General features: G+C 36.5%; 1 protein-coding gene across 1 annotated transcript in view; it reads left to right on the forward strand.

Annotated features, from left to right (window-relative positions):
• The first annotated feature begins 1,006 nt into the window (after nucleotides 1–1,006).
• Nucleotides 1,007–14,798, forward strand: part of BMP2K (BMP2 inducible kinase) — a 110,768-nt gene continuing 96,976 nt past the window's right edge. Inside the window, exons 1-2 of the mRNA XM_044681607.1 lie at nucleotides 1,007–1,076; nucleotides 6,423–6,541. Coding sequence (XP_044537542.1) covers nucleotides 1,007–1,076; nucleotides 6,423–6,541 — 189 coding nt within the window. The remainder of the gene's footprint in view (nucleotides 1,077–6,422; nucleotides 6,542–14,798) is intronic.

Here is a 14,798-nt window from a genome sequence, read left to right on the forward strand (position 1 = left end):
ATTGGCTTTTCTTTTAATATAACTAATGTAGCCATTTATTTTAAATCTTGCCAAACTATTTTGTATCACAATCCTTAATGATAATTTGGAAATAGATACTTTATTTTAAGTACCTATTTTTAGTTTGATACTACTTGGGATATTTCAGTATATAAATGAGAATTTCAGCATTCTTTTGAGATATTGCATATAAAACCTCTTGGTTTTAGGGTTTGGCAGTTTTCTGTTTCAGATATTTGAATGCTTAAACCAGGGACCTATAGATACCTAGGTAGTTTTCAAAATACTCATGCCATCAAATGCTATATGCAAGATAGATATCTTGTAGCTGCTCATTTCATTCCGCATCAGTTCATATAGAAATCAAGCACAGTGAATATTTTCTAGATACCTACTATGTTCAAGGCTCTGGGGATTCAGATAGAAAAATAAAACAGTCTTTTTCAAAGAAACTATCTGGAGGAAGACAATTCATAGATAAATGCATAACATGTATATGTAACAAATATGAAAAAGTAATTCAGGAAGAAGAGGCTCATGCCAGCTGGGGTGAAGGAATCCTTAAGAGCATAGGAATTGGTACTAGTATTCAACTTTGAAAGATTCAAAGAATGTTCATTAAGAAGCCAGAGCCTTTGAGGTACTGAGATTTCAAAATGAATTAATATCTTTAATCAAGGAACTTATTTTGTATGTGAGGGAACTCTACATGTACTCATGTATGTGTCCACACACACAGAAATAAGTACAAAAAAGGCAGTAACTAGATGGAAGGGGGCTGAGGTGGGGGATGAAGAAAGGCCTTATTTAAGAACTGAGCTTTGAAGGAAATTAGTGATTCTCAGAGCCTGAGGTGAGAAAAAAGTGATGCAAAGGCATGGTGACTGGAGATAATATGTTGGCGGAGAAAAGCAAAGCCTGAAGTGAAGTCAGAGCCAGGTTAAAGAAGGGCTTTAATTAAATAACAAGATTTGTTGAGTAGAGATAATAGAGAGTCTTAAGGGGCATGAAGCCTGGGAGGACAGGAATTATAGGCATGAAAGAAGAGATGCATGGTATTGTACTAGGAATAGCTGGTAGGCCAGTTGGACTGAAATGGAGTGTGAATGGAAGGGAATAATAAACTAATATTGGAAAGGGATGTGGGAACTAGCCTGTGAAAGGGTTTAAATGGTAGGCTGAGGATTTCGTCTTTTATTCTTGAGTCAAGAAGTAATCATTGAAAATTTTTGAGTAGGAATGTGATAGTTTGGTGCTTTGGGAACATCAATGACAGCTGGAAGGAAGATGAATTAGAGATGGGGAGTGATTTAGAGGGAGGGAGGATTGAAATAATGTTCATGCAAGAGGTGACATGGCCTTGCACCAAAGTGGTGGTATATCAGAGGAGAGAATGGGCCCCCCCCCCATAGGAGAGATGTGATGAAAGTGCCTAGAATTTTACAACTGATTGGCTATAGATAGTGAATAGTGGAGGACATCTCTCATTAGATAGAGAAGTTAGGAAGAGGGGTCAGGGTTTGAGTAGAAAAATAATAGTATTGGGTAAACAGAGTGATTGATCTGGATTTTATGGTTGAGAGAAAATTCAGCTATTATAATTCTTATTTTGGACAAACGTAGAATTTTCAGTCATTAAAATGTTTATATAAATTTTTCTTATTCTATGTGTGCATTCATTTTGTTGGAAAATAAATAATGTTAAAAAGACTAGAATACTTTGTTTCACTATTGTAGTGCAGTAGAAAGAGTGATGAATCTGGGGTCACAAGATAGGAGTCTGAATTTTGATCTGTTAAATTGCTTCTTGTATGACCAAGTCACTTAATATATCTGGATCTCAGTTTCCTCATTTGTAAAATGAAAGGGCTAATGATCTCTAAGGTTTCTAATAACATATCTTTAAGTATGTCAGGGTGAAACTTCTTCAAATTTCTCTGTATAAATTATAAGAGAACTGCTTGAGGATCAATGAGGTTAAACAACTTGCAAAGTCACACAGAGACAAGGTTTTAACTCAAGTCTTTCTCATTTCTGATTCAGAATACAATGCAGGGCACATTTTTAAAGCACCAACTGTGTACTAGGCACTTGGCTGATTATTGGGGACACAATTAAGAAGACACAATTAAGCTCTCAAGGAGCTTAAAATCTTAATGCTAGAAGACAAGACCCAAAAAGAAGTTGAAAAGGTTGGGGCCGAAAGGGGGGGGGAACGTCAATTTAGATTTCTTTAATATTGCTTTACATGCTATGTAAAGTGGCATAGCTGCTCCTACTCATATCCTTTTGTAAATAGAGGAACCCCAGTAACTTTTTTGAATTGTTGGCTTTTTCTCTTTCCTGTGTGTTTTAAAGTATCACAGTTTTTATTTAAAGAGCAGCTAAAATTTTCAGTATTCTTTTTGGATTTTACTGTTAGAATTAAGTTTTAGTCAAAATCATTGTATATAATAGTTTTATTGGATAACGAAGTTTACATATAATCTGGTTTATATTCTAAACTGGTCATGTATTACCAACCCTCATCTGACTCACCATACATGTGAAATACATCCAATTTTGTTGGAAAAGCAATCCTTTAAAAAATATTCACTCTTTATGTAATAGTCAAGATATTTAATGAAGCTTTTTTTGCTTTGCTAAAGAGGTTAATATAACTATACTTGTTGAGTTTCTAAAGATACTTGATTTGAGAATGTCTAAAGGTTTTTTTTTTTTTTTTTTAACCCTTGTACTTCGGTGTATTGTCTCATAGGTGGAAGATTGGTAAGGGTGGGCAATGGGGGTCAAGTGACTTGCCCAGGGTCACACAGCTGGTAAAGGTTTTGATATTATCTCTCTCTATTACTACTCCCCATGAAGCTGCTTGGGACAGTGATAAAGATAACCCCGAGTCGATAGGGTCATCTAGTTATATGGTCAGACCTGTCTTTTAGGAAAGTCACTTAAATGACTGAATGTGAATAGACTAGAGTGGGGAGAGACTTGAGGCAGGCAGACCCATGAGAGCTGATATTAAAGTAGAGGCTGTAAAAAGGAATTATTTCTTTTTTAATTTAAGTTGACATGGAGGTCCTCTTACCATAGGTATGTGTAGGGATTAACCAGCCCACAGTAACAGGAAATAGGAATGGGGAGCCACCTGCTGAGCGAGTGTCAGTTGCAGGCTTTTTTCTATCTTTCCCTCCTTTACTATATTCTTTTACTATCTCTATTTTAATTCAGCTAAATGTTAATTGTTAAAAGCTGCTAGAAGTTTTCTTTTCTCTTGGCTTAAAGGGATAATATTAATTTACAACTCTACTATATTCTCATTAAACTTAAATTATTAAAAACTACTCTCTTATTTTGTCAAAACCCCTATTTTAGCCCTTAAAAGGCAGTGTCAGAGAAGAGAAGGTGACATATTTGAGAAATATTGCAAAAGCAAAATTGACAGGCTTTGGCAACAGCTTGAGTGAGAGAGAGGTGAAAAATCGAGAATTGCCTAGGTCAGTGATGGGCAAACTATGGCCCGAGGACCAGATTTGGGGGGGGGGGGGCTGAAATGTTCTCTCCAGCCCTAGGACATTATTCCTAATCTGATGAATACAATGAATAGGACACAATACAATGAAACTTCGAAAGAGCTGCCTTAGAAACAAATTGACAGATGAGCATTTCCTTTCCTTTGGCCCCCTCTTTAAAAAGTTTGCCCATCACTGGCCTAGGTTAAAGCCTGAAAGACTGGGAGAGTGTTGCAATTATTGTAATAATAGGGAAAGGTAGGGGAGAGGGGAGAAAATTAGCATAGTGATTCAAATGCATGTTCTAATGAAAAATTTACTATTTTGAATTATTACTTTGTAAGGTTATGTTTCCCCTAGACTAGGTCTATCATTTGGACCACATAAGTGCTTTTACCTCCAGTACTGATTACAGATCACTATGCCTGTGCTTTATTCCCCCCAACCCTGTAAGTGAGATCTTTTTAATTCTAGGCCCAGGCTCTCCCTACTCAATAAACTCCAGTGGCTCCCTATTACCTTTAGGAACAAATAGAAAATATGTTATGTTTGGCAGTCGATGGTCTTCATAACCTAGCTCCTTTTTCCCTTTCCAGACTTCTTAAACTTTATTCCCCAACACATATATACATACTTGTTACTCTTTGGTCAAGTGACACTGGTCTCTTTAAAAATATCTCTTAGCATTTTCTCTGATTGTCCCTCTTCTGCTCTGAGGACAGAACTCCATGGCTTCTTTTAAATTCCAGTTAAAACCCCATCTTCTAGAGAAAGCCTGCCCTAACCTATTCCTTTATTTATTTAATTTAGAAGTTTTTTCCCATGGTTACATGATTCATGTTCTTTTCTTCCCCTCTTTTCCTTCCCCTTCCCATAGCCTACAAGCAATTCCACTGGGTTTTACATGTATCGTTGATCAAGACCCATTTCCATGTTATTAATGTTTGCAAGAGTGATCATTTAGAGTCTACATCTTCAATCATATCTCCAACGAACCATGTGACCAAGTAAATGTTTTTCTTCTGTGTTTCTTCTCCCACAGTTCTTTCTCTGGATGTGTATAGTGTTCTTTCTCATAAGTCCCTCAGAATTGTCTTGGATCATTGCATTGTTAGTAGAGAAGTTCATTACATTCGATTGTGCCACAGTGTATCTCTGTGTACAACCCATCTTAATTCCAATGCTTGCTCTCTTTTGATTATTTCCTATTTGTCCTGTATATAGCTGGCTTTGTGCATACTTATTTGAATGTTGTCTCTTTTGTTAGATTGTAAATTCCTTGAGCACAAGGGCTCTTTTTTTGTCTCTTTGTATCTCCAGCTTTTGACTGAGGGTCTGGTGTAGAGTTGGCACTTCATACATGTTTATTGATGGAGTTATCATTCTCCACCCTCCTTTATCCCCTGTATCCAGTCACTTGCTAAGTCTTATTGATTCTCTTTTCTCAGGAAGGAAACAAGTATATTGTGCCAGGCACTGAATTAAGTTAGATTTTATGAATGTCTCATGTGATCCCAACAACAACATTAGTAGGTAGGTGCTAATATTTTCCTCATTTTACAATTGAGGAAACTGAGGCACATAGAAGTCAAAGTGACTTGCCCAGGTTAACACAGCTAGGAAATGTTTCAGCCTAGATTTAAACTCAGATTTTTTTGATTCTCATGTCCAGCTCTCAAAACTATGCATTACTTAACTGACAATAGCGTTTTTCACATCTTTCCATTATCATTACTTCTGCCACAGCTGCCATTTCTTTCTCTATTATAGTTGTCTTTTAGTCCCTATTGCTTCCAATCTATCTTCCACATACCTATCAAATCCATAATCTTAAAGCAGAGAATTTATAATTCCATTTCCATATTAAAGAAACTTCAATAGCTTCTCATTGCCTTTAGGGTAAAACACTCCTTTATTTGGCATTTAACGTGCTTTACTGTATAGCCTATCCTCTTCCATGTAAGAGATGGACTTGGGAGTTAGAAACAACTAAATTAGAATCTAGGCAAATCACTTAACCTGTCAACCTTAGTTTTCTGGTATTGAAAATGGAGATAATAAGAGTGCCTACCTCATCAGGTGGTTGTGAGAATCAATTGAAATAACTTATGTAAAGTGCTTTGCAAACTTTAAAGCATCATGTAAGAGCTTCTTTTCCTTCTCTTCCTCTTCCTGCACCTTTCCCCCATCCCCATTTTTTGGCCTAGACCTCTGTGACTGAAATGTACCTCTGCTTTCAGAATCCATGACTCCTTTTAAGGTTCAGCACAAGTATGGATCTCCTTCAAGCGTTCTTTCTTGATTCCCTTAATCACTACTTCCCCTCTCATTGCTGCATGTCTTATGTGTCTTTTGTATATTTTATATTTACTCATCTAGTAATTCCCTCCCCTGCTCTCCAAATTGTTGATTTAGCTCAGAAGATTTAATTCTCTGACCTACCAGATGAATGCCTTGTCTATCAACTCCCCTGTCTATTTCTTCACCTATAAAATTTGGATAATAGTAACTGAGTAGTACTTAACTTGGAAGGATTTTGGTAGGGAAAACAATGCAAATTTTAAAGTGATAGGGGAATGTGAACAGCTATTTTCTATCTTCATAATTTATGTATAGCTATAAAAATTGATTGTTTTAAAACTGAGATTGGGCTTAAATGGGAAATCTTAGCATTTTATGAGGTTATAGAGACAAACATAATTTTAATTAAATAAACTGCTTCACAAATTGCAAGTGAACCAGCTTTTAATGACTCAAGGTTAAGATTTAAAACTCTTAATAAGTCAAGAGAAAATGTACCCCCTGCCCATAATTATTATTTTTAAAAACACACATAGTTTTAAAAAAAGAATCTTTAGTTTTTATGTCCACGTCTTTTCTTTTGGATTGATTTTTTCCCCCTCCTTCCCATAGGTGGATTCTCCACTGTGTTTCTGGTACGGACACATGGTGGAATACGATGTGCATTAAAGCGAATGTATGTTAATAACTTGCCTGATCTCAACATCTGTAAAAGAGAAATAACAATTATGGTGAGTAAGAGAATAATTACCTTTGAAATATTTGTTGTGTAATTATGTAGCATCAAATGATTTTCACAAAAGCTCTTAAACACTATTTACATAAATATATTACTTCCTTACTGCTGTTTAAATAATGCAAGAATAATAAACAAACATTTCCTAAATGTTCAGTACTTTGCTGAGAAGCAGGAGAAAACAAAAACATTTGCTGCCTTCCTGGAGCTTACATTCTAATGGAGCAGACAGTATGCTTATAATTAGTTATATACAAGATATATTGTTTTGGGAAAGGTTCAAGCCTCACCTTGTTGATGATAGGGGAGGAACTCCCTTCCACTGGGACAGAGGCCTTGGACCCAAGCATCCAAGACCCTTCGTATTGGTGAGGGACTTATAGATTTAAGGGATCTAAAAGAGGAATTCCTTTTTACTGAAGCACAGGGTTTAGGCCCTGAGCACTTGTTTTCAGGAAGTCCTGCCAGTGAAGGTGTAGTGACAGAGAACCTTAGGCCCAGCCTGGCCAGGGATATAGGGACCTAAGGGAAAGGGAGGCGTTCCCTTTCTCTGGCTCAGCCCCTGTTCTCTTATCCTACCTGTGAAGCTGGTACAATGAAAAAGCCTAATTCAGCTCTGGTCAGTTACTCATGAGCATGGTCATATAAGTGATTGGTTAAATTCTGACAGGGTAGAACTACCCCAGGAGTTATTCTAGGAGGCTTTATTAGTGGCACACTGACAAGCACCACTACCAGGAATTGGCTTTTGTCTCAGGTGACCTTGGACAGATCACTTTTGGCAACTGTAAGGTGAAAGTGAAGGGAAAAGGTAGGAAGGTAGGCTGGATTGGGAGGAAGGTAGAGGAAGGGAAAGGAAGGTAATGGTCCCCAGCCCCTTGTGGGGAAATTGATCAGAGCCCTTCAGGGGCTCAAATAAATGATCAGAGAGCGAATTTAGGGTTTAGAATAGCTAGGCTTTATTTAGATTAGGAAAGGGAAGGTCTAGGGAAAACTAGGAGGTAGACAGAAGGGGAAAAAGGTGCCGAGAGAGATCAGGGTAGAGAGCAGAGCTTCCAGGGTCTAGAGCCTCCAGGCTGGAGAGCAAGACCCTCTTGGGTAGAGAGAGAGGGAAAAGGCGCCAAACTTGCCCTTTTATGCTTTCTCTGACACCTCCCACAAAGGAAGTGGGAGGTGTCAGGGGAAGTTGTAGTAGAGAGAGTCCTGGGAGTTGTAGTTTTCCAGAGCTTACAACAATTTCAAATGACACACAGCCCTTGAAGCTTCATACTATTTTGCTCACTTGACTTGGTGAAGGGACTTCCTGACTCTAATGAAGACACAGATTTTCCTTTTCATAGTCAGTTTTGCTCTATTTCTATTTATAGTCAGTTCTAAAAGTGCACCACCTTACAATAATTTAAAAAGCTATGATCTTTTTGATGCCCAATTCCACATTTCAGGATTTTGTCAAGGTAAAGAGCCATATTTACTCTGTATGCAAGAAAAAGCCTGGTTCCCCTTCTGCCTTGACCTCTGTCTACTTTCAGAGTGGGAGTTGTTTCTTAAGCCCTAGGTACAGACCTAGTAGCAGCCCTAAGCAACTGCTGTTTGTTTTCATATTTATTTGTTTCTTAATAGCATGTATACAGTTGTGCTAATACTTTTATTGGGTTCTTGCATTAAAAAAATGTCATTGGTGAATCTTCTGAGAGTTGTACTTCTAATCTCATTTTCCTTGTAAATCAGTATAGACTGATTCATGACGAGATTGGCAGGCCCAATTATATCGAACCAGAAGTTATTCATTTAGATTGGACTTCTATCTGTTTTTGAAAACTGATGTAATTTTTTTACATTGATTTTATTTTTTTTTTAAATTTTATTTTTTAGAAAAATTTTTCCATGGTTACATGATTCATGTTGACTCCCTGCCACCGCGCCCCCCGCCCCCCAAATCTGCCCCCCTGAAACCGACACACATTTCCCCTGGCTTTTTCATGTGTCATTGATCAAGACCTATTTTCATATTATTGATAATTGTACTAGGGTGGTTGTTTAGAATCTACATTCCAAATCATGTCTGCATCAGCCCATGTGTTCAAGCAGTTGATTTTCGTCTGTATTTCCGCTCCTGTAGTTCTTCCTCTGAATGTGGGTAGTGTTCTTTTCCAGAAGTCCCTCAGAGTTGTCCTGGATCCTTGCATTGCTGCTAATACAGAAGTCCATTACATTCGATTTTACCATAGTATATCAGTCTCTGTGTACAATGTTCTTCTGGCTCTGCTCCTTTCACTCTGCATCAATTCCTAGAGGTCATTCCAGTTCACATGGAATTCCTACAGGTTATTATTCCTGTGAGCACAGTAGTATTCCATCACCAACAGATACCACAGTTTGTTCTGCCATTCCCCAATTAACTGGCATTTCCTTGTTTTCCAGTTTTTTGCCACCACAAGGAGCGCAGCTATAAATATTTTTGTATGTGTCTTTTTCCTTATGATCTCTTTGGGGGGTACAAACACAGCAATGGTATGGCTGGATCAAAGGGCAAGAAATCTTTTAGCTCTCTTTGGGTATAGTTCCAAATTGTCATCCAGAATGGTTGAATCAGTTCACAACTCCACCAGCAATGCATTAATGTCTCAATTTTGCCACATCCCCTCCAACATTCATTTCTCTCCACTGTTGTAATTTCAGCCAATCTGCTAGGTGTGAAGTGATACCTCAGAGGTGTTTTGATTTGCATTTCTCTAATTATTAGAGATTTAGAACACTTTCTCATGTGCTTATTGATTCTTTTGATTTCTTTATCTGAAAATTGCCTATTCATGTCCCTTGCCCATTTATCGATTGGGGAATGGTTTGATTTTTTTTGTACAATTGATTTAGTGCCTTGTATATTTGAGTAATTAGACCTTTGTCTGAGTTTTTTGATACCAAGATTTTTTTCCCAGTTTGTTGTTTCCCTTCTGATTTTGGTTGCATTGTTTTTGTTTGTACAAAACCTTTTTAATTTAATGTAATCAAAATTATTTATTTTACATTTTGTAAGCTTTTCCAACTCTTGCTTGGTTTTAAAATCTTTCCTTTCCCAGAGATCTGACAAGTATACTATTTTGTGTTCACCTAATTTACTTATAATTTCCTTCTTTATATTCAAGTCATTCACCCATTTTGAATTTATCTTGGTGTAGGGTGTGAGATGTTGATATAAACCTAATCTCTCCCATATTGTTTTCCAATTTTCCCAGGAGTTTTTGTCAAATAATGGATTTTTGTCCCCAAAGCTGGGCTCTTTGGGCTTATCATAGACTGTCTTGCTGATGTCATTTACCCCAAGTCTATTCCCCTGATCTTCCCTTTTGTCTCTTAGCCAGTACCATATTGTTTTTGTAACCACTGCTTTATAGTATAGTTTAATATCTGGTACTGCTAGGCCACCTTCCTTCACTTTTTTTTTTCATTATTTCCCTTGATATTCTTGATCTTTTGTTCTTCCAAATGAACTTTGTTATAGTTTTTTCTGATATAATAAAGTTTCTTGGTAGTTTTATAGGTATGGCACTAAATAAGTAAATTAATTTGGGTAGAATGGTCCTTTTTATTACATTAGCTCGTCCTACCCATGAGCAATTAATGTTTTTCCAATGGTTTAGATCTAGTTTTAATTGTTTGAAAAGTGTTTTGTAGTTGTGTTCATATAATTCCTGTGTTTGTTTTGGTAGATAGATTCCCAAGTATTTTATGTTGTCTAGGGTGATTTTCAGTGGTGTTTCTCTTTCTAACTCTTCCTGCTGTGATGTGTTGGAAATATGTATAAATGCTGATGATTTATGTGGGTTTATTTTGTATCCTGCAACTTTGCTAAAGTTGTTGATTATTTCCACTAGCTTTTTAGTTGATTCTTTAGGATTTAAAAAACAAAAAACCCTTACCTTCCATCTTGGAGTCAATACTGTGTATTGGTTCCAAGGCAGAAGAGTGGTAAGGACTGGGCAATGGGGAGGTCAAGTGATTTGCCGAGGGTCACACAGCTGGGAAGTGTCTGAGGTCAGATTTGAACCTAGGACCTGCCATCTCTAGGCCTGGCTCTCAATCCACTGAGCTACCCAGCTGCCCCCTCTCTAGGATTTTTTAAGTAGATCATTATATCATCTGCAAAGAGTGATAGCTTGGTCTCCTCATTGCCTATTTTAATAACCTTCAATTTCTTTTTTTTCCTCTAATCGCTACTGTTAGGGTTTCTAGTACAATGTTAAATACTAGAGGTGATAATGGGCATCCTTGTTTCACTCCTCATCTTATTGGGAATGCTTCTAATTTTTCCCCATTGCATATGATGTTTGTTGATGGTTTTGAATATATACTGTTAATTATTTTTAGGAAAGATCCTTCTATTCCTATATGTTCTAGTGTTTTCAATAGGAATGGATGCTGTATTTTGTCAAAGGCTTTTTCAGCATCTATTGAGATAATCATGTGATTTTTGTTTGTTAGACTGTTGATATGGTCAATTATGTGGATGGTTTTCCTAATATTGAACCATCCTTGCATTCCTGGTTTAAATCCCACCTGATCATGATGGATAACCCTATTGATCACTTGCTGGAGTCTTTTTGCTAGTATTCTATTTAAATTTTTTGCATCTATATTCACTAGGTAGATTGGTCTGTAGTTTTCTCTGTTTTTGGTCAGCCTGGCTTTGGAATCAATATCATATTAGTGTCATAAAAGGAATTTGGTAGAACTCCTTCTTTGCTTATTATGTCAAATAATTTGTATAGTATTGGGATTAGTTCTTTGAATGTTTGATAGAATTCACTTGGGAATCTATCAGGCCCTGGTAATTTTTTCTTAGGGAGTTCTTTGATGGCTTGTTCAATTTCTTTTTCTGATATTGGATTATTTAAGTATTCTATTTCTTCTGCTGTTAATCTAGGCCATTTATATTTTTGTAAATATTCATCCATATCACCTAGATTGCTATATTTATTGCTATATAATTGGGCAAAATAGTTTTTAATGATTGCCTTAATTTCCTTCTCATTAGATGTGTGGTCTCCCTTTTCATCTTTGATACAGTTAATTTGGTTTTCTTCTTTCCTTTTTCTTTTTATTAGATTGACCAGTACTTTGTCTATTTTTTCAAAGTACTAGTTTCTAGTCTTATTTATTAATTCAATAGTTCTTTTACTTTCAATTTTACCTTTCTCCTTTGATTTTTAGTATTTCTAATTTAGTTTTCATATGGAGATTTTTAATTTGTTTGCTTTCTAGTTTTTTAAGTTGCATGCCCAATTCATTAGCCTCTGCCCTCCCTAATTTGTTAATATATGCACTCAAGGATATAAATTTCCCCCTTAGTACTGCTTTGGTTGCATCCCATAGGTTTTGGTCAGAAGTCTGAACATTGTCATTGTCATCAGTGAAATTAATTATTTCTATGAATTATTCTTTAACTTACTTTGGAGAATGTTAAAAAGGAATGAAAAGCCCTTAATAACTTTATATGTCTTCTATAGATATTCCTCTAGATCAGTGATTTCCAAAGTGAGCACCACTGCCCCCTGGTGGGTGCTGCAGCAATCTGGGGGAGCAGTGATGGCCACAGGTGCATTTGGGGGCGGTGGTGGTATGTGACAGGGGGTGCTAAGTAATATTTTTTCTGGAAAGGGGGTGGTAGGCCAAAAAAGTTTGGGAACCACTGCTCTAGATCTTGGAGGATGGATGGTATGTAGATCTCAGAAATAGTATGAATGGAGGAGGGATCAGGTGCCCAAGGCCTAAACTGGCTATAGTTGGTGTGGGAGGAAACAAACACTCCTCTAACAATAGCTATGGATGCAATCTATGCCTCTTCTCCCTGACAGACTTGATTGAATAAGCCTGTCAGTTGTTTCTTTCTAACATTTGCCCAGGTTTGGACCCTTGAGAGGTTAAATAGATGGTTAACCTCACTAGGCCCCAATCTGAGGTTGGATTAGTTGTTGATAAGGCTATTGATTGGCTATTGGAAACGTTGTTATCTGACTGAGTATTGATCTCCCTTTCCCAAGGGCTTTGGTAGAATAACCACTCAGGAAAGGTACTTGTTGGTAAATTACTATATTAAATTATTAACGGGGAAATGAAAACAATGTAATAGGTTTGAGGATCTGGGAACCCTATTGCTATTTGTTTGACTACTAAACTAATTGTTGCACGTCTGGAGATTGTTAGGCTGGTAGAAACTGGAGATCTTCACTCTCTCACTAACTCTGACCTGACCTGACCTCAGTTAAGCCAGAGATTAGGAAGACTATTGATGTTGATGTTGATAGATGATATATATACCCTCTCAGCTCTACTATCAGTGTTGTTGATTGATCACTAGCTGTCTCAGTCAAGTACAGGTTACAGGTTTCAGGCCTACCCCTTCCACCCTTCACCTCCCTCTGTCCCAGTTCTTGCTGGGAGAAGCCTGCTCAAATCTGAGCTCCCAACTGTTGTTACTTGGGGGTATTTATAGGGCAGAGCCAACTGATTTTTGCCCCTGGCTCAGGGCACCTGGCAACATTCCAGATTCTCAGCTGCCAGTCCTGTCGGTCAAGATGGCATCCATCTTATCCCAGATAATGATTTTAACAAGAATCATATTATTTAATTTTCAATTAGTTTTTGGTTTGCCTCTCCATGTATCTTTGCTAATAACTATTTTTATTGTATTATGATCTGATGTGGTTGCATTTATTATTTCTGCTTTTTTGCCTTTGTTGGCCATGTTTCTTTGCCCTAGTACATTGTCATTCTTTATAAATGTTCCATATGCTGCTGAAAAGAAGATGTATTTCTTTTTGTCCCTATTTATTTTCTCCATTTATCTATTAACTCTTAAATTTTCTAGGATTTCATTCACCTTTCATCTCTTTCTTATTTATTTTTTGGTGTGATTTATCTAGATCTGATAGAGGAAGGTTTTGGTCTCCTGCTAGTGTAGTTTTATTATATATTTCCTCCTTGAGCTCTGCCAGTTTCTCCTTTGGAAGTTTAGATGCTATACCATTTGTTGTATACATGTTGAGTACTGCTATTTCTTCATTGTTTATACTGCCTTTTATTAGGATGTAATTACCTTCTCTATCTCTTTTAACCAGATTTATTTTTACTTTGGCTTTGTCAGAAATCATGATTGCAACTCCTACTTTTTTTTTACATTTAGATTATATTGATTGGAAAGGAAGCTTGAGGAATTTATTAGGCATATTATAGTCATAACCTATTTGTTTCCTGTCGTGTTAAATTTAAAGGGAGGTAGTTAATATATTAGGAGACCTGTTTAATCAACTCTGAAATTAATCAGATAAAATCAGAAGCATTCTAAAAACCTCAGTTTTGTCTTATAAAATATTTAGATATTCAGAATACAGTGTATATATGTATGTGTGGTTGTATTCATTATAGCATTAAATTTAGTGTTATGTAATGGTAAACATGGGAATTAATACTGATATTTTATGTAGCTTAAGAAGTATGTTGACCACTTTGATAGCAGATAATTCAGATTTTATAGAAAAATTACAGTTCTGATTTGGATTTTTAAAAACAGATTTTAATACTGGTTTCTTAAGAGCTCCCAATGATGCATTAAAAAACACCATTTTAAATTTAATTAAAATTTAACTGAAGTGGGGGCAGCTGGGTAGCTCAGTGGATTGAGAGCCAGGCCTAGAGACGGGAGGTCCTAGATTCAAATCCGGCCTCAGACACTTCCCAGCTGTGTGACCCTGGGCAAGTCACTTGACCCCCATTGCCTACCCTTACTACTCTTCCACCTATAAGTCAATACACAGAAGTTAAGGGTTCAAAATAAAAAAAAAATTAAAAAAAAATTTAACTGAAGTCATCTCTTCCTTCTTTGCATCCCAGCTCCTTGGTAGAGGGAGGAAAAGAATAAATTCTCTATTATAGATATGCAGTCAAGCAAATCATTCTCTCATTCATCTTGTATGAAAATGATGTTTCATTCTTCATCCCGAGTGAGGTTGTGTGCCTGTGAGGATGTGTATGGTATATCATTGTTGGTCATCTGCAATCATATGGTCATTGTATTGATCAGAATTCTTCCATCTTTCAAAGTTGATTGACTATTTTTATAGTATATTCACTTCATTTTTTATCACTTCATACAAGTCTTTAAAATTACTGATTTTTATAACACCAATGTTATAACACATTATTATTTTGGTTCAGCTCATTTCACACTGTATCATTTCATATAAATGTTAACATAT

This window comes from Gracilinanus agilis, chromosome 6, assembly GCF_016433145.1.
Source record: "Gracilinanus agilis isolate LMUSP501 chromosome 6, AgileGrace, whole genome shotgun sequence".
In the NCBI taxonomy this organism is placed as follows: domain Eukaryota; kingdom Metazoa; phylum Chordata; class Mammalia; order Didelphimorphia; family Didelphidae; genus Gracilinanus; species Gracilinanus agilis.